General features: G+C 46.5%; 1 protein-coding gene across 1 annotated transcript; it reads left to right on the top strand.

The window, feature by feature from the left end:
• The first annotated feature begins 10198 nt into the window (after window positions 1–10198).
• Window positions 10199–19232, top strand: LOC144120276 (uncharacterized). The gene is made up of 5 exons (XM_077652673.1): window positions 10199–10280; window positions 12809–13123; window positions 16820–17040; window positions 18415–18606; window positions 19124–19232. The coding sequence occupies exons 2-5, from the start codon at window positions 12866–12868 to the stop codon at window positions 19230–19232; spliced, it is 780 nt and encodes a 259-aa protein (XP_077508799.1). The 5' UTR covers window positions 10199–10280; window positions 12809–12865.
• Window positions 19233–21019: the final 1787 nt, after the last annotated feature.

The raw sequence follows: 21019 nt of genomic DNA, 5'->3' as shown, positions 1-21019 counted from the left end.
GACAGTTCATCACATGCGGACACTTTATTTCGAGAACAGCGGGAGCTGTCTAAAGGAGGACATCGGGAGACGCAGAGAGCCAGGGCATATCTGGACATAATATTGTGCCGTACCGTGTCACACTATGCCCTGTTTTTTTTTTTTTCAAATTGTGCACGAGCCACTGTTTCATATTTCTGGCCATATTTCGTAGCTGCATTTCCATAAAACGTGAGACTGATTATAGCACTCACTGCTTTGTGACCTGGTGTGCTGCTTTTCTTAGCCACTTTTCTTATACAAGATGCTCTCAATCTAAGGCACCGCGCCATTAGCCAAAGTGGCGAAATTTGGCTCCTTGTTTTTTTCTCCAGAGGTGCTGCAGCCTTTGGCGATAAGTTAACAAACTTGTTATAGAAGGAACAGCATCGAAGGCAGCTGGCTGGTAAATCACTTATGGCTTCATGGCTACCATGTGGCGCAGCCTCTTGCCGAAGTCTGCTGGGCTGACGTGGTGCGGCACTGAACTTTGCATAACGCTGTGTGCCTAAAAGCGGAATGAAAGAGAACACCACATTGAAACGAATATGCCTCTGTAACCTCTATCCAGAGAGTCTACAACAAGAGGTTAAACTTTTTATGTGTTCTAAATATGTAATAAGGCGGACGTGCTAGCGATAGCAAGTTAGATTTTTCAGCCTTCCATGACCTAGAACCATTTTCAAGTAACAGGAGCAACTGTCCTACAAAACACGTGAGGGGAATTTGGAACCAAAGGTGCATTTGGCTTTGCACCAAACCATGCATAGGAATATTTAGCATCTACTCTTTACTCAGCACGCAGCCAAGTAAAGACAGAAGTTGAAAACAGTTGAGCACAATAACAAAATGGATGATACCTGGACTGTTGAAGAGCTCGGGATATCCTGACTCCTTATGCATTTTCTTCAATTCCTCTTTTGAGAGCGGCGCTTTAAAAGGCACAGTCAGCCTGAACTTCAGGGTCGACTGTTTTTTGCTTCAACTTGAAGTTTATGTGGTCACGTCTGCTGGGCTCAACGTTGCGTTTTGTTCCTCTATTCCATTTCTATTCCATGTGCAGACCCTTCCATTGAAGCCACGAGAAACGGCACAGTCTACTTTCCACAGTACCGCTCCCACATTGCTGCACACTCTTGCCTGTCCAGCCATGCAGGAGCAACCAGCACGCAGAACTTCACCTGTGCTCTTTGCTGACAGCCACACTTGATGTGGCCTGCTACTTCCAGCCTGTGAGGGCGTCACTTCACATTTTAGCATCACAATGTAATCACTCACTCTGTGTGCAAGTACTTTCATCAACCACCCTGACTGCAGTAATTATATGATTCTAATGATTTGTATGCTCTTACTTCAAGCCAGTCACAGGCTTTTTTCTGCATCAAGTAGAACACAATGTCCGGTCTCCTTATCTCTGGCCAGTCACGCATGTCTTCTGACCAGTGTTTGATGTCATCTGGGTGGGTGTACGTCATGGTTTCTGCAACTGAAAAGAGCACATAACTATTGGTGCATTACTCTTCCAAAATATTTTTAGATTTTTAATTCAGAAAACGGCTTTTTACTAAGCAATGCAAGCCAGCTATCTCAAGGAGACAACTTCAACAAAGCATTGTAATCATAATCTATATCAAACATGATAAAGACCATCATCTCTAAGTTATGCACATGTTGTGGGCAGACATTCTTTTCTACATAACCACTGCAAATTTCTCACTATGCCTTATGGCACACTTCATGAATAAACAAATGCATGCAGCCAGCCTACATTTCCTCCTAGACATTATTAGTAGTTAAATGCCCAGTGCAGTACCTTACACTTTATCGGACTAAGCAGGTCAATGAAGCAATGTACCAGTACACAAAGCATTCTCGCTGGAGCCATTACTATCTACTAGCAAACTTTGCTGCAAAGAAACTTCCATTCAAAACCATTTTTCAAGGATCGCTTTTCATTCAGGCGAAGCAATATCACCACGCACCCACGTTCGCTTCTCCAGCCGTATGACACTCAAAAATGCGAGTACGTGCAATCAAGCTCTTATTTCGCTTATATGAACGCACGGGAGTGACAGCGACGACTGCGTTTTTTACTCAAGGATACGCGTCCATTAAATTACGCTCCGCATTCCAGCACTAGCAAGAATGAGCGCAAGCAAGAGCGTGCGCTTTCTTGCCGCCATGGCGTTCACAGGTGATGGGAAATCGGGTGCCATTCTTCTCGGTGTCTTGAATCGGCATTACCCTGCACGGGGGCTCACTGGTTAGGACGCTTGACTGCTAATCACGAGGACACGGTTTCGATACCGGATGCAGCGGCCACGTTTCCATGGGGGCCAAACGCAAGGTGCTCGTGTACTGCGTGATGTCAGTGCATGTTAAAGAGCTTGAGCAGATGAAGCGCACAAAAACACAGCACACAGGAAAGGAAGACACGAGACAGGCGCTACTTGCAACTGTTTATTGAAGTTAAGAATGGCTTATTTACAGCCATGAGGAAGGCGTGGAGGAAAGGGGACAAAAACAATATAACAAACAACAGGTAAATAACTAAGCGCGAGGGGAAGGATACAACAGAGGGGGGAACAAAAGTGATTCAAATCTTTCTAAAATTAACTAAAAATATACTTTCATTCTTATGAATGACCAGCAATGGGGTTCTGACACAAGAACTACCGCTTTTTTCAATCCGGTGGGCTTCTAGCTGTTCACGGGCAGTCTTATCTTTACTCCTACATAATATCTGGGTTTCTTGAAGCTTCGCTTCACAAATTTTTTGCTCTTCTTTGCCGCAGTCCTTGCAGGGATGCGGCAAATGTGACCCGGTGCCTGTTCTTAGCGAGCGTTTATGCTCCGTTAGGCGTTCATTAATACATCGGCCTGTCTGGCCGATGTACACCTTTCCACAAGCCAGCGGGATGCTATAGACTACCCCCCCCCCCCCCAGCGCATTCCAGAAAAGGGTTTGCATGCTTAATTTCACATTCTGCTGACTTTGCATTATCATTTCCAATCTTCCGACACAGCGATGCAAGTTTTCTGGGGGCAGAGAAGACCACCGGCAGTTTGTATTTCACGGCAACATGCTTAAGATTATGGGCTACTTTGTGGGAGTATGGAATGACCAGAGGTTTAATTTTCTTTTCAGATACTTCACCATCCTCGCTCTTTTTTTTTCTTTCTTTTTTTGCCTTTTGCAGCAATGCTTCCGTCACAGAGCTAATCACCAGGGAAGGAAAGCCTGCCTGTTTAAGCATTTTTATCTGTGCGTAGTTTTAAGTATTTAAGTATCTTTAAGTATATATATATATATATATATATATATATATATATATATATATATATATATATATATATATATATATATATATATATATATATAACAGTGCGTCTGGGCGGCACACAAACAATATCATTGGTCAAAACACACACGCATACACTGCATACAAAAAACACAAAGATACATCTGTAAAAGGAAATGGCACTCAACGAGAAAATTGCACTATAAATGTAGAATGAGTACAACATAAAAATGATAAGAGTCATGATACATATGCAACATAATACACTAAATCAGACATTTTTCCTCATTTTTCCCCTTTCCTCTTTCCCTTCAAGCACAGAAAGAAAATATGTCCATGAACAAATATCCGCACATATATGAACAGCACAGGCATCGCAAGTAAGAACATTGGAGATGGCAAAGGGTACATGATTAATTGCAAAAGAGACAAAACATCTATACACTACACTTCCATGCAAAAGATATTAGTGAGAAGAGTAGACAGCATCACTAAACAAAAGAGCTCTCTTACAATCCTTTTTAAGGCAGGGAACGGTTTATTGTAATTAACGGGAATGTCTCTTCTATTGAGCATTTTGGCAACCTGAAAGGGTAGTGTTTGCCGGCCATAATTTGTTCTAACTATTGCATTCTTATTTTCGGATCTCTGATGTCGTACGGGCTTACCCTCTCCGTAGGTACGTTATAAAGTCTGTTCTTATGTATCCATTGTAGCAGCTTGAAGTAGTATACCTGGTCTGCCCTAAGAATATTGTACTTACTAAAAAATGGGTGAGTTCTTATTTTCCGTTTATCCTCATAGTAAGTTTCGCATATGCGTAGCACTTTCTTCTGCAAAGTAATTTGTTGTAACTTGAGTCAGTTGTTGTGCCCCAAACTAGTATACTATAGCTTATTCTAGAGTAGAACATCTTTTATGCATTTGTTAGGGCTTGTTCAGGGTGAGAGGATTTTGAAATTAATTTTTATGAAAATGTAATGACCAGTGAAAAAGCCGATGCGTCGTCATAAAGTTTTCTTAAATATAAATGCAGAGAACGTTATGTAATCTTATTGAATTGCAGTTCCCAACGCAAAGGTCTTTTGCCAAAAGAGACGCGTTTTAGGGTCTTTGTTTTGTGATGTTGCTGAGCCCACCAATGGTGCTGACCGCATATTGAAGCCACAACCCCAGCAGCCGATGGTTCTCCACAGATCTGTTTGTACCGCTGTTAAAAAATTCTTGCTAGACTCTCATCGACTGCCTTGCTAAGTGTTTCAATATTTTCTTTTTATCCATTGTTCCAATTTGACTTAATTATTCCTTTTAATCCCTCTATTTTTATTATTATTATGTTATTCTATTTTTAAAATCAGAAGTCTTATCCCTTTAATTTCTGACATGCCCTTCTTGAGGTAGAATCCAGCGATGTTGCTTTCCTGCGTGCTTTTCTTTTTACTTTACTTTCTTTTTCCTTTACTAGGAGCACGGTTGACTGTTGGATCGCCACGATCGTCACGAAGCGGGATTAGATAAGTATTGGGCAGATGGTCCTGTTTACCTTTTTCTTTGTGCCTTTGCGCCTTTTGTCTTGTGTGGATAACACACGGCGTGAGTTTGTAAATCTGAGGTAATGTCTACGCAGTCTCCCGGCCAGGGGAACTCCCCCTCGTCGGCTTCCCTGCCACCTCATGAGATGCCTCTGGAAGCTTTTCAACGCTGCGGCGTCCGCAGCATTCCTGTGGCTCTGGTGCCAAAGGATGGTGGTGCTATCAAAATTAACAATCCATGGCCTGCTCGAGCTGCTCTCCAGGCGGCCTGCTCCAGGCGGCGAGCTGCTATCTTTATTAGGCAATCACTGAGGTTAGGCAATTTGGACGTGGCGGGATTCTGTGCCGTTCACCAGACCTGCCGTGCGTAAATGATCTTCTAAACTACTCTTATTTTTGGCATCTTTCGGTAAACAGCTTCATTCCGTCTCATCTGGTCTGTACAAAAGGTTTGGTTCGCGGTGCGGACTCTTGCTTGTCTCCAGTTGAGACCCTCGACCTTCTCTCTGCAGCGGGTGTTGCTTCGGTGTATCGCTGTAGCCGGGAGGTGAACAATAAGCGGGTGCCAACGGAAACGGTTATTGCCACTTTTGCGGGTACTGCCTGCCCCACAGAAATAAAAGCATGGCCCCTAATCTTCCGCGTAGATCCCCTTCTGTCTAAGCCACTGCAGTGCAGCAAGTGCTGGCGATATGGCCATAGTGCTCGTGGATGCAAGTCCACCTTGCGCGGTTGCAAATGTGGCAATGACCATCCATCAAATTTATGCTCTGATCAAAACGGGAAGTGTTGCCTTTGGGGTGAATCTCACGCTGCAAATTCCATGGATTGTCCTTCTAGGGATCATGACTTGCAAATTCTAGACAACCGACCGCAAACGCCGTTCGCGGCGCGAGGCAATATCAGAAATTAAAGAGAGAGCTCACGGTTATGCAGGTGTGTCAGCCCATTCAGGAGTGACACCAGATTTGTCTATCTCTCCGGCAATAGTTACTGCTGTGGAAGCCTCTATGGCTAAGATGGTTGACAGGATAGTGTCCACTGTCACATAGTGCATATCTAATGCTCTGGCGAAGCAGATTACCCACACCATGCAAATTGGAATGACTTCTACTATGTCACCCATGCCTTCGTTAATGACCCCAAATTCTTGCCTGAGCAGTCTCAGCCCCAGGAACAAGTTACTGCTGTTTATCCACTTCCTCGGTCCACTAATTAAGATAATGCTCAAATTATTCATGATGCAGAGATGGTGGATTCGGATACGCGAATCATCAAACGCAGTGGATCCCCCGTGTCTTACGCTTCTTCTTCACATTATCTGCCTAAATCAAAGTAGCAACAGATGGGCTCTAAGCCAAACGAAACTATTTTAGGGCAGGCAGTTGCTGCTGCCCAGATTTCTCAACCATAGGGGTGTTAAGAGTTCTCCAGTGGAACTGTCGGTCACTTCTTTCAGCTTCAACAGACTTACTGTACCTTATATCTCAACATAATCCAGACAATTATTTTACACGAAACTTAGCTTACATCTAAAAAACACTTCCATTTGCAAAATTATTCTTCATTTCGACAAGATCGACCGTCAAGACGAGGAGGCCAACTCGTACTAGTTTCTTCTAAATTTTGTCACAGGGCCAAGATTACTTTTCAGTCCTCTACTATAGACTGTGAGTTATTGGCTTCAGATTTTGAAATTCCAGGGTGCTGTATCTTTTCGTTAGTAAATGTTTATTTTCCTTGCGGTGTGCAGGATACCAGGCTGCTAGATCTCCTGCTCCTTAATTGTCAGAAGTGAGTTCTCATGGCCGGCGACGTTAACTCTCATCATGTGTCGTGGGGCTTTAAGGCAGATTTCTGCAGTAAGTGCCTTTGGGATTGGGTTACTGATAACAACCTTTCGTGCATGAATTCGGATTCGGCCACATTTCTCCGCGCACAAATCCAATCTGTGTTAGATTTAACTTTCACCAGCCCTTGTGTTCCTGTACTCAATTGGTCTACTGTGGATTGGGGAACATCCAGCGATCACATACCTATCGTTTTTGATGTTAATTGCCACTTAAATCTGGCATGCTCTCAGTTGAGGTGATATATAAACTATGACCAGTTTCAGTCCTCTTTGCACTCCACTCTTGCTTCAGCGGTGAATTCTGCTGAAGAGCTTACATCAAAACGCATATGTTTGGCTATTGCGGAATGCCGAAAGAAGTCCGAATTTTTTTATACGTACATGAAAAGGGAACACTTCAGCTAGATGGTGGAATGCAGATTTTTCGCGGAATTACAGACGCAGAAAAGCTGCATGGAAGAAGCTTCTGCACAATGAGTGCCCGAAAAATTGGTATGAATATAAGTTCATTGCGGCTACTTTTAAACACAGAATCTCACAAGCGAAAGAAAATTATGACTCTGAGCATTTCGATTTCCTAACAAAATCAGGAAATCGTCGCGCACTTTTCGGATTCTCAAGATCGCGGAAAAAATTCCGGTTTCAGAAAATTCAACCTCATGTGTTCTAACCCCCAAAAAGCAATAGAAACAGTTGATAAAATTGCCAATGGAATAGAGCAGCGTTTCTCGTCTGTACTTCCTTTGCGCTCCGCGTTTGTGGCGTAAATGGACCAGATTCAGCATGTCGCCCCTATTACCCTTCCCGAGCTTTCCCCGTAGTGTTCAGGTTACTAACTGCTGCTCCTGGCCCTGATAGGATAACATCAAAAATGTTATGGAACCTCTTTGAGCTGGCCCTAACTCCTTACTACAGCTCGTTAATTTTTGCATAAAACATGCATAGATTCCTCCTCAGTGGAAAATCACCAAAGTGATCCCTTTACCTAAAAACAATGGTCGTGGCTATTCTCTGGATAATATTAGACCCATTTCATTGACATCAAACGTGGTTATGTTAGTTGTAAGGGTCATATTCCTGCGTGTTTCGAAGTTTATGGACCGCAATAATATCCTTAGTTCTTGTGAAATTTGTTTCCGACAAAAATGTTCTATATGAAATGCACACACCGAACTTGAGAGTCGTATTCTTCTTGCGCGGCACCAAAAAATGCATGCTACGTTGATAACTTGAGATGTAGCCAAAGCTTATGACAGCGTAAAACACTACATATTATTGTAAACATTGCAGATTGTGTAGTTTCCGTATTACTTAATTGCGTGGATATCTGCGTTCCCTGAAAATAGACAGCTATTTCCTATACTAAATGGTGTCAATTCTCGAACATATAAATAATCCAGATGTGTTCCACAATTAAGGGGCAGTCCTGTTGCCTGTGCTCTTTAATATTCTAATGAGCTCTATTCCCAGCCACCAAAACATTCGCACGTTTGTCTATGCGGACGACATTGCATTTTTCACTGCTGCAGCTGACATTAAATCTCTTTATGTGCGCCTGCAATCGTACCTGAATTTGCTTGAAAGTTGGTTGTGTGACTTACGTTTCACCTTAAATAAAAACAAGTGCTCTGTACGTGTTTTTCAAATGAAAGATCCTGTTGATCTGTCTCTCATTTACCAGCGACAAAATATTCCTCTAGTTAATTCATTAAAATATCTTGGCGTCATTTATGATGACAGCCTCACATGGCGCTCTCACATTGACCATGTTGCAGCGAAAGGGGCTCGTGCTGTAGGCATGTTGCGTAGATTAAGTAATCCCCGGTCTCGAATGCGGAGAGATGCATTTTTGCTGATGTATTTTTGTATGTCCGACCAATTTTAGAATATGGATCTGTGCTGTTTTCTGGTGCAGCTGCTTACAAAATTCGCCCGCTCGTTCTTTTGGAGCGGGAAGCCCTTCGGTTTGTTGGCCTCCCGAAATTTGAGGCCAATAACGTGCTTTACCTTGAAGCCCGTATTCCTCCTTTATTATCTAGATTTCAATTCCTAACTGTTCAGACGTGCCTAAGGATATACGAATCAAATTTACACCGCTCCTTGTCGGTTATTGCTGCCAGCCGACTTCCTTTTTGGAGTCCACTGGCTAGATTTCATACCCCTCAGGTAGTTATGGTACAAAATTGGCTTTATCCTTTAAATGTTCTCTTGTATAACATCTTTGCGGCAAAAAACAGTGGATCCTCTCTAGACATTGTCTATGATGACATTTTCCCATAAAACGCTAAGCATTTAGCACCCCGCATTTTAAATGGTTTATTAGAAGACCATTTATAAAGCCTACCTATTAGCTTAACGATAGCTACTACGCCTTCCATTGTGATGAAAAGGCAGGGGTTGGAATATATTTCCCGCTTCTAGATTGGTTTTTTTCTGTGCGGCTTCCCGGCTACACCCCTATTTTCCAAGCGGAGTTTCTGCCGGTGGTGCTTGCTCTTCGCAAACTAGAGCCAGCTTTCTCTTCAGTGGCTGTCATTACTGACTCTCTTTCTTTGTGTTCGTCCCTTGCTTCGGCTGTGGATTCGCCAATCTTGAGCATCTTCCATTCATTACTCCCTCCGCATTTGAACCTTGTTCACATGATATGGGTGCCAGGTCATAGCGATGTGAAGGCCAGTGAAGTTGCTGACTGCCTGGAAAAGGCGTTCCTCAATGGCCTCGTGCTACCTATCGTTCCGGCTACAGCGTACATCAAAGCAGCGAGGTTTCGAAGACAGAATTTGTTAAGAATGACAACTCGGTCTCTTTTAAGATCTGATGATTACCTGCACCTGAGGCATTCGTGGAGCAGGCAATCATGCCATTCACGGCAGCTTGAGGTATATTTATCAAGGCTCCGCTGCTGGATTCCACTCTTCAAATTTTATTTGCACAGGTCCGGATTGGCGGCTTATCCCGTATGCGTATTCTGTGGTGAGCACGAAACAATAGAACATTTTTTGTTGTTTTGTCGCCGCTACACCATAATGAGAACACGGTTCTTAGACAAACCACTACAACAGCTTGGCCTTTATTTGAGCAGCCCAGTCATAGTGTCGTTTGGAGCCACCATACTTTGGTACAGCCACAAGTCTGTTTTTACCGCCGTCCAACATTTTTACTGGAATCAAATCGCCTACCTTGGCAACTTTTTTCAATATTATTTTTCTTCTTACAATTATCATTATCATTAAGCCACTTCCCTCTAAACCTCAGTATCGATCTCCTTCGTGCGTTATGCATTTCCCGTTTCATTTCACTGTTCATTTTTGTTTACTTCTTCCTTCCTCAGCATTCAATTTATTTTTGGCCAGGAAATATTTACCTGAAAAACTCTCTGTGTTCAAATTCTTGGCCAATCCCCCCATATGGACATGGGCTATTTATTGTGTGAGGGTACCAGCAACAACAACCTCTGCCTCCCGATTCATGGCCCATCCCCCAGTCTGGGTATGCTCAATCTTTTGAAAGGCTAACAACAACAACAACGATGGTCTCGGCAAGAAAGAGAAGAAGATTGCGCGTTGAAGTGGCCAGGTCAGTGCCAGCTTTCGTTCTTCCACACCCTGTACAAAAAGGCTGCGCAGCGCTGTTACTGATAGCGGGCTAAAGTAACTCATAGGTTTGTCAGCGGAACCTCTTTGTCTAAACATGCGTCAGTGACGACTTGCGAGTCCGAGCGCAAACCTTTGATAACATCTGACCAGTTGTATCCGAAGATCGGTAAGCACCACCGCCTTTCCAGATTCGGCCATAGTTATGAATTATTAGTTTTAAAACGCTCAGGAACAGTGTTGGAGAATTCGATAGAGCTTATACCTCCTAGACGGTGCTGGTTTTTGCGGATTGATTACTCTCTTTTTCTGCTATGAAAACTCATGCTGCTTAACGCTGAGGTGCTTTTCTAGCACGTGCCAACACTACAGAGTGGAAATATACGTTATTTATTATTACTACCCTCAATATTAGACGCATCAGTGAGCCTAATAAAGTTTATTGAGGCACACAGTTTCGTGACTACAATATTCCCGTTGTCTCTGCAGTGGCACACAATCGACCAAACAGTAGCTTTTCATTTTATTAGAAAAGCAAAATATTCTTAGGGGCCTGAGCGTGAAAGCGCGCCGCGCCAACAAGGGCTTCTAGCCATATTGCCCGATCACAAAGAAAAGAACTAATCTAGTTTTTCCAGTGTGCATCCCTTTTGGACAGGTGATGGGAACATCCTTAGCCTATAGACTTTAGTGGCCTACCCCATTCAACACTGATCCCTCTATAGCATGTACTGGCTGAATTACCTTCTGGGAATAGTGATCAACTGACCAGTATTTAAAGGCGCTGAAAGAAGTAAACGGAGCGAGCCGCACAAGAAAACTGCGCGTCAGTGGCGCCTAGCCAAACCAGACGAAAGTTCAAAATCGCGACTCGCATATGCAGGCCCCCTACTGGCGCAACCCTCTCATTATTGCTCCGCTTGCCTCGCATTCGGCCCGGCGTCATAGTCGCGCTGATGATGATTATGGTCGGATGGCTGCGCCCTTTGTAGCGAGCGGGCATTTCGGAACGCTCAGAGCGCTGCCTTGATGCCGCAAACCCCGCGGGGGCGACGCTATCATTACGCCGTTTCATCTGGGACAGCTGTAGGCGCGTTTCCATCGCAAATAGCGCGCGTCCTTCGAAATTTAGTTGCCTCTGGGATTCATTTCCGTCTCGCTATCGACCAAATATACTCAAAACACTCGACCCACCACCGCAGTTCCGAGTTCCTTTAATACAGTTACCGTTCATTTTCGGCTTACTCATACGAGGAACCGATGGAGCGGCAAAGCTTGCGCCCTGTATGTCTGTCCTGTAGCACATTGCTCGTGCATTGAAACTTGGCCTAAGAGGTCAGCTTAAAATAAGATGAAACCGCCACTCTTGGCGGTTTTTGCAGCGCGATCCAGCATCGCAAGTATAGTGACTGCTTTCAAAGGTGCTGGATGCAGCTGCTGAGTTGCCACGCCTATATTGTCAAACAGACCAATGTCTATATGTAACCGGTAGCAATGAAGTAATACAGCTCGAACAGAAGAGTTAGGATCGCTTGCCGGTGTCTGTCGTGGCCCATTCTCTGATTAGTGGGCGCAAACGGGTACTTATATGCCGAATTTCGCACGTGGGGCTCGCAACAGTGACGCACAGCTGCCGCGGCATTCACGTGGGTGAGACAGCGGCTGCTTGTAGCCATCCTAAGATCCGAAGGTGCGTGCAAAGTGATTAACATGAGCTCTGCTCCGCACATGACAGCACGATACGCAGCGCGCTGCTCGGTCGCGATAAGAGCAGGTTCCAGTATAGGGACAGAGTGCTTCGCGGGAGACCGGCAGGGTGCATGCACTGCATGGTGCTGAGTCGGCGCCTGGCAGGGACAAGGCGAATGATCAGTGATGACTGTGCGAAGTTAACACAAAACTGCGGCAGTAGGCCGAGTGCCTCGAGCGCATTTGGTTGCGAGCGAGAGGCAGAAGAGTCCCAACGGCAGCAAAAGCTCGGAACACGCGGGTTATTTGCGGCGCAAACGCGCCTCCAGCTGTCTCACACGAAGTGGCTTGATGGTAGAGCCGTCCCAGCACAATTTGCCTTATCAAGACAGAGGTTCGTGTTCTCCGAAATGCTCGCTAGCTACACAGAGAGCGACCATTCGATCATCATCAGCAGCAGCACGACATAGACGTCGGAGGAATGCGAGGCAAGTGGACCATTGAGAGGGTCGCGCCGGAAGGGAGCCTGCACATGCGCGCGGCGATTTCGAGCTTTCGTCTGGTTCGGCTAGGCGGCGCTGACACGCAGTTTTTTCTTATGCAGCGCGCTCCGTTTACTTCTGCCCGCGCCTGTACGTGGTCTGGTGTTTTACATATAAATTATGGAGCATGGAATAGCGAAGGGCAGAGCAATAACCTCTGCCGGTTTTTTTAGTTCACTAATATGTGTCGAAGCAGCAGTACATGTGATCTGCGACGGTCGTTTGATAGCCCTAAGCATTTTTGGGATTCTTTCATTTTACTTGTTCATATTTCCCCAAGAGCGCCAGGCAGCTGAAGTAAAGCGATCGCTTCCGAGCGTGGAACCTGCAAGGAGTCATGGCGACTGAGCAAGCCGAGGCGAAGCCCGAGGTGAGGGCCTCGGAGACCGCCGGGGCCGCGGAGGCCTCGGTGCAGATGTGCCGTGTCTGCTACCGCGGGCCGCTCGGCGGCAGCGAGCCCCTGGTGTCCCCCTGCGCCTGCAAGGGCTCCGAGGGCTTCGCGCACAAGCAATGCCTAGAGCGGTGGCTCCGTGAGCGGGGCACCGACCAGTGCGACGTCTGCCGACACCGCTTCGCCGTGCGCCTCAAGCCCGCGGTAAGAGCGTGGGCGTGGAAGCACTGTGCATGCCTTTAGGCTACAGCGCACGTCAGATTTAAAGCGGGTGTTTAAGGCAGAACGTCACATTGATCTCCACTGGACAAGGTGGCGAGTAGCAGCACATTCTTGCCCTAGGGAATAAATTCCGAAAATATGATATAATTAAACCTCCGAAGGACTCTCCGCGCCCATGGTGATGGTAATAAAGCAAAAAGATGATTCGTTAAGGGCGAACATGCTGTCACGTCCATGGCCACAAAAGAAGGAAAAAAACGAAAATTATCTAATACCGTGCAGGTAGGTAGTTATATCGAGATCAGCTGAAGCACTAATGACAGTCTTGTCTTCGTCGATAGCCACACTGGAAAGGGCTGCAGTTACGAGCTCTCGCGCCATGTTAAGAAAATAAGGGCGCCAGCGTGCGACTTGACATAGCTACAAACGAATGGCAGAAATGCACTTAAGTGCGATAAAAAACAAAATACAATAAAACCCGCTGCTTATAAGGGAGAAAATCGGTGCCCAGCGTGGCCTTCGGTGAAACGTGTTCGCTCCCTGGATGCAGAACTTACCAAGTGGCACAACGGGATGCAGCACGGACAATTTGTTCCGCTCCCCGTCATGCGTGAAGATTCAGTCACATCGATCTTGCGAAATTTGTTCTCACTGAGTATTATATCTCACAAATGCGTGCGCACGCAATAAACTCGAGGTATGGCTCAAAAATCAACGTTCTGAATCACTTTTGTCCGGCCAGTTGCAGCAATCAGGAAATGTAAGCAGGCCAGTTCTAGCTTTCGTTCTGCCAGAGAGCCTCACGCTTTTTCTTATTATTATTATTCTTTAAATGCTTCGGGGTTGTCGTCGTCTTCGAATCCAGCCGCGCGTGTTGGCTATGCCACTGCACAATTACGCCCGGGCGATAAATCAGACGCCCCACCGGTTCAAGGAACGTATGCAGCAAGCGGATCGCACTGCGGCTTGAGGCGATACACGTGCGCAGTGGGACGGCCGCGACAAAGGCGCGAGGCAACTGACTGAATAACATAGTTCATACAACAGGCCCGCCGGAGAACACGGTATGGGCTGTGGTACTTCAGCAGGAGTTTTGTAGCAATAGCTACACTACGTCACCTCTTCGAGTCTTCAGCGTGGCCACCGTGGCCGCCCGTGGTCACGTGGCTGGTCGCGTGGTGCGGAGCAGCTGCTGCTGCCGGCGGCGCGGCGCGCAGGCGAAACCGAGCTGCAACAGCTGTGCGCATGCGCCGTGTCAAGTGGGACGAAGATTAAGAAGGAACGACCAGCGAAACGGAGTGGCGAAACACTGTATTTGCAATTCGACTGAGCAAGTTCCACTCGACCAGCTGTAGCTACCGCTTCACTCCACGTTTAACCAGAGCTAAACCACCGCCCTTTTGGAGACAGCGAGGGGCTGGTTTGAGGGACCCAAAGCCACAGGAACAATCGAAAATAATATAGGAGGAAATAGGATTCTGAGGTGGCGTGCAGGTGCTTCTGGCGAGAACGGTCCTGCTTCATATATGATCGCGAAAGCCCGCGGCATTTTTCTGCGCTTGTGGCGGTTTACGGAAAGGTCGTAGGTTCTGAGACATCAGGACGATAGGGTAAAACGGTATCCGTGGTGCATGTCGGCTTCCGTCCGTGCAGGGCAACGAAAATGGGAAAGCCGGATTGTTGTGCATGGTATTATTATAAACGTACATCACAATTGTAAGAATCCGCTCGTAATTGGAATGGTCCGAGGCTGTGTACAATGGCGAGCATGTCACTCAAGGTAGGATTGAAAAGTTCAGATATGCTGTTTCTGAGAGGTTGGTAGGCCGGCGTTGAGCGGTGAACAATGCGGCGTGCTGAAGCAGTGGCTCAACTGTCTTTGAATGAAAGACACCTCCTTTGTCGCTCAGCAGTTCTTGGGTGCACAATGGCGGAGAACTACAGGAATTGGAGTGAAACTCGCAACATCATGTGCGGAGATGGATGGCAAGGTTGAGCTTTCAGCGCAGCCGGTGAGATGGTTTATTGCCGCGATGACCCAGCGGTGACCATTCGGAATGATAGGAAATGGTACATAGAGGTCAATGCCGACGGGGTCTACGGGGCGGGCTGGACACCTGCAAGGGCTGAATGGTGGCGTAGGAGTCGTGAAGAAGGGTTCTATGCCATTGGTAGTCGGGCAAGAGCACACGTAATGACGAATAAAGTAGTACATGCCACGCCAGTAGTAATGGAGTTGGAGTCGCATGTAAGTCTTTATTACACCAGCGTGGGCACAGTGATGGTCAGCGTGTAAGGAGGCGCAGAGGTCCAAACGGATGGGTCCGGGGATGACAAGCAGCCTTTTACTTCCGTCAGAGAGGAAGATGCGGCGATGTAGCATATCGCCATGGATGGTAAAGTGGCGAAGAGTTCTCGGAACGCTGGAAGCACGGTCGCCCTGCGTTCGCCAAGGATTCGAGGCTGGTCACCGAGAAGTCCTGATTAAGCGCAGAGATGGTGCCGGCGCGTCAAATACATCCGCTTGCGTTGACTATGCCACTGTAAACTATGAACAAAATTCGGTGGGCGGGAGTGTGGCTGCTCTTGTAGCGGTGTGTTTATACGGGAATTTATCAATCAACGCGCTGGAAAAGCCAAGTTCAAACGGAAGTTCAGTACACAGGAATATCTGAAAGATACCGAAACTATACCAATTAAAATTTACATGACGATTACCACTGGTTAACGTGATATTCAGCGACAGCTGTTAATGTATTTATACTTTACGATATATTGTATCAAGTGAGAATGAGGGCGACGTCATATCTGTACAGTTATAGGGTGCTCTTTCTTAGTTTTCTGCACGCAGTCGTTTGTCGTCTACGTTTTCTTTCCAGCCCGCCGTTCTAGAACTGCAGCGCCGTCGACGATCCTCTCCTCGGGCGGCGCGTTTCGCAGAAGTTGTCGCCGATGGGCCATTTTACATTCCTCCGCTCTTGCCATACCCTCCCACCTCTTTCCACAGAAACCACCTCCCGGATGGTTGCCCTCGTACACCTTCGTAAACTCTCGCCATGCCCTCCTCCTCTTTCCGTACCCTCTTCTTTCAGCAGCAACCCTCCTGCTCCTGCATGAGTAACTGCCCTCCGGTTGGTTCCCTTGGCAACCAGATGCCGGTTGCGTCTTTTCACGCTCTTGCCATACCCTCATTCTTCCACGGTGATCACTTTCCGGTTGGGGGTTTCTCCGCTCTCCCTCCTCTATCCACGGTTACTACCCTTCGGATGGAACCATTCGCCAGTTACGCATTTCTCCGCTCACGTCATACGTTCCTAATTGCACGGTAACCACCCTCCGAGTGGTTTCCATGGCAACGCACCCTCCGCTTACGCCGACGACTACAACATACTACGACAACGCCAAGCCGAGGAACGGCTGACAGCTCTCTCTCTCTAAAATGCAATTTTTGTGGGCAAAGCTTCACGTGCGGTCTGAGGTGCGTGGTAACTTACTTGAAGGTCTTCACTATGTATTGCAACTTCAATATTCCACTTTAGAATGTCTTCTCCGCTGTAGTAAGGCTACCGGGACTAGGATTCGAACCAGCGACCTAAGGTTCCACTGCGGAAAGCCGTGAATGTTGAACCTGCGCGGTGGGAACTGACTGCTCACGCGAGGGTTGCGCATTAATCGCAGCCGCTCATGGACTTCTTCTGGGATCCCGACCACCGAATCGACATACTGCGCATGGTGGTGGACGCCGTGTCGGCCACGGGAGACGCCGTGGTGCTCACCTTCGCGTGGGTCTACGCGAGTGGCTTCCTTGTCGGCGCAGGCTGGTTCCTGTACCTGCTGGTCCTGGCGGTGCTAGTCTTCCAGACCGCTTTTTGGGTCGTCGTGGAGGTCATACGAGCCATGTACGCCATGTCGTGAGTGGTCTGCGAGATGGACTGCTTGAAATAAATGCGCGTGCGAAAAAATCAACGTAGCATTGAAAAAAACGTGCCATACGGAGTTGAGTCAGTAACTACAGGTGTTTATATGAAAATGACAATTTATGAGTGAGAATTGTATAATAATGTGATTCAAGAAAGGGACGTTCGTCGCGTCACGTAACTGTTATATAGAGCGCCAGACTTTGTCAAATGGTAATTCGCAGCCGTTATTTATAACTTAGGAGAGCGCAATTTTAGGCCAATGGATAACTTGCATAATAGGGACGAATAACCCCAAACGACGTGGAGCGGATGCAGACACAACACAAGGTGGTAGTGACTTGTGTTGCCTCTGCAACACAAGTCTATTTTCTATTTGTTCACATTATACGTTATTTGTTCTCACTCGTGCAGTGGAACTACGGGCTGAGGGGGTGGAATCCGTTCAATGGGGGCAACATGCTTTCACTGGCGACACTCATGGAGGGGCAATTGATTTGCGGATCGATTACAGATGGCGACGTTGTGTGTGGAAGCCTGATAGATGAGGCAATACCAGCTTGCTAGAATAAAGATAGGACAGCGTGTAGAGCCCACTTTGGTGCCAACTTTTTACGTCTGCAAAACCTTTACAGAATGAAGAAGCATGGTGGCTGTGAGGTAAAATTTTCAAAAAGACTTAGTGCTTTCCAGTCAGCTAGAGACCCTAGCTGTGTCACCAGCTGAAGGAGTTGCGAGTACTGCTGTGCTAAATCTACTGAAAATGCTATTATTGCTTGACGAAATATTTCCAGATGCACAATTTGGTGCAAAATCCCAATATAGCTTGCAAAGGTGGTGTGACTTAGCTAGCCCTGAAAATAATTACACAATCTTTCTTTACTTAAACAGGTCTCAACCGCTTATAATTTGTTGGTTCCTCCAGAGCAGTTTAAGAGTTATACTTCAGAATGTGGTGTTTTATGGCGCATCAGCAACTATGACTGCCATGCGCTAAAGGCAAGGTTTAATGTGTCTGGCCTCCGCGTTGACTCAGCGGCTCTCGTCTACGGCTGCCGATCCAAAAGACACGGCGGTCGCATCTCGATGGAGGCGAAATGCTAGGGTCCTGTCTACTGTGCGATGTCAGTGCTCGTTAAAGAACCACAGGTAGCCAAAGTTACCCAGAGCCGTCCACTGCCGCGTCCTTCACAGCCTGAGTCGCTTTGGGACGTTAAACCCCATCAACCATAAAACCATAACGTGTTTGTTTTGTGTGTTACAATCGAGATCGTTTGAGGAAAATGAAAACCTAAAAATAAATCTACAAAAGATGTACCTGACCTTGACCCACTTCTTGATGGGTGCTGTTCTCAGGACATGCTACGAGCCGTTGAGCATATGGAGAAAGAAGACTACCTCTGTGGAGCTTCTGCTAGAGGGAAGTCAACCAGGCGCATCAACGTACGGTCCTCAGTGGAAGCAGGAGCTGTCCAGAGAAAAGAAGGTGTCGATGGTCACCCCGTTCACCACCCCTTTTGTCAGATCGTCGCCCACCATGCCCAGAAGGCGAGTGGCACACATTCGTGATTTCCCCCTCTAAGCACCACGGAAATCCCCACACAGAGAAGTTTCTCTTCCCGTTTGGTATCCAAGTCATTAAGACCCAACCGCAGTTGCCTGCAAACTGCCCAAGGTTTGCTAAAAGCGCGGACGGGGTAGGATGGCCCTTTCGTCCACTATTACAACATTTGTTAGAAAGTCCGCTGCTGCTTCTTTCAAATGAAGTTGGCGGTCTCCACCAATATCATTCCTTACCACGCGTGAACATAAGGCACAACAAAATGACTTTTGACTGAGCCCTAAACCATTGCTAAATGGCTTCTGATTGGAAATATTTAGCCGGAAGGCCCAGGTATGTTCGCAAAACTGGTATGGTTCTTGATGCGGGGACGATATGCTCAACGACTACAAAAGCACTACACCTCAATCATGATTGGATTCCCTTAACGATTTCAGGAAGCCGTAGATGATTGTGGTACTTTTGCGGTGTTCGCGGTGTAAGTTTTGGTACTGTTCTCAACAGGAAAATCTGCAGCCTCACAGCACCACCTAACTTCCTTTCCGTGGTCTATGGTCGCCTTATCACATCACGGAATGACTCTTGTCTTGTGTATGCGCCGAACAGTCCATAGCACTCGCCGGAAGGAGCTGCTCACTATACAGCATCTGTGAGATGCAGTTGTGGCCGTGCATATGCAGATGGCTTGAACACAAGTGCCCTCGTTTTCATGGACGCAGGAGTATTGCTGTTTAATTGCGCTGTTTCTTTAGAGGAGGCTCGGGAACGGGAGGCCTGCCACCATGTTGAGCGGTGCAATCTGTTTTGGTTCTTAAACGCTTATTTCCATTTTATTTTTATAATTTGTCCCATGTACAAAAAGAACACTTTTTATACGGGCTGCAATAAATGCTATGGTATTCGGAGGCAAACATAGAAACACGCGTTTTGCTTCGCGGCTTTTCTGCAATTTTCATGATGTTGCATCGCTTCTCCGCATGCTCAAAAGATCTTTAATGAAAGTCGTAGTAGATGTAGCAGCTGCAGTGTAGTAACGAAAGTAGCGCAAACGAAAATGCAGAGTAGTTGATAGTCACCATAGCGAGCTGACACCTCGAAAGCTGAGGCATTTGACTGGCACCGCCAATCCTTTCTGAAATTCGATCAATATAGATGCGTGATAAAAATTGTAGAAGCGTGCCTTATAAACCCACAGATCGGTTTAACAGTGCCTGCACGCAACTTTCGTAATTCTCACTCTCGGAGTACTGCAGGTTAGTATAGCACCTGCTCGCGCAAGAAACTGAGGGTAGATATTGCCGCGAATATTTGCAGTGTTTGTTCGTATTTCAAATCTGCCGCCACACCACTTTATCGCTTTGTTTGCGACGCAAGACGCGACTAGATTTATCTCGATTGATCGCAGCCAGGCAGAGCTGATTCTACGTTGTTCCGGAATGTTATAGTAACTTTGCACGCTTTATCTCGAAAGTTCGCTATCAGCTTTAAATTGAGCACGGCCGACAGCGGCGGGCATTCTGTTCGACGACCGCCGAGCACGGTTGTCGCTTCACCGCCGCCGAGTGATTGAGTCCATTTTGGGTGCAAGTCAGCCAAATAAACAGTTTTCTTTTAGAAGACCTTTTGTTCGCCTTCATCGCTGCTTCGACTGCCGTCAACACTACGTGACAATATCGTGTGCATGCTCTTGAAGGATGACAGCTTATTCTTGCTTGAAAACGAGAGCTGGGGTTTCAGACGACACCCTGAGGAAATACTGCTAACCCCAAGTTATTCTGCATTTGTTAAAGAGGTAGTATCGGAGACAAATTGTTCATGACGTGTGAGCGGCAAACAAAGCCGATTTTTTTTTATTTTATCTACACCACACTAACGGAGGTGAATGTAAAATTCAGATGTTTTAAGGTGTAGTACGAGGTAAGGTGGCCATTGGCAGACATGGATACCATGCTCTAGAAATCTTTTCTGTCATAGTGGAGATTTTTGTCTTCCCATTAGCACATCGCCTAACAAGTGTGTTCTTTTCTGCAGAAACGAGGAAGAGAACTTGGCGGGACAGGTTCCCGTTCGTGCACCGCAGTAGACGCACATTCGTCAAAGAACGTGACCTTAGAGTCGCCCCGCGGTGCCAGAGACAACATCGTCAATGCTGGGAAAATCCACCGACTGAAACGCTGCACTATTGTGCTCAAGTGGTGCTGCAGACCGGACTCTATGGGGTAGCTAAAGAAATGGGCCTTGTGTATTCTAATTAATGCATGCACTTCGGGTGGCTCATTTATTTCTATGTCAATCATCGTAATTACTCAATTTTACTGGTGAAATAATAATTCGCAATGGCTGTGCTCTCCTCGTTGGCTGCAAAAATTGCCAAAAAAGTGCGATAATAATTTAGTTATT

The sequence above is a fragment of the Amblyomma americanum genome, chromosome 2, assembly GCF_052857255.1.
Source record: "Amblyomma americanum isolate KBUSLIRL-KWMA chromosome 2, ASM5285725v1, whole genome shotgun sequence".
NCBI classification, from domain to species: Eukaryota; Metazoa; Arthropoda; class Arachnida; order Ixodida; family Ixodidae; genus Amblyomma; species Amblyomma americanum.
The sequence above is the reverse complement of the archived record's forward strand: the minus strand, read 5'-3'. Positions and strand labels throughout refer to the sequence as shown.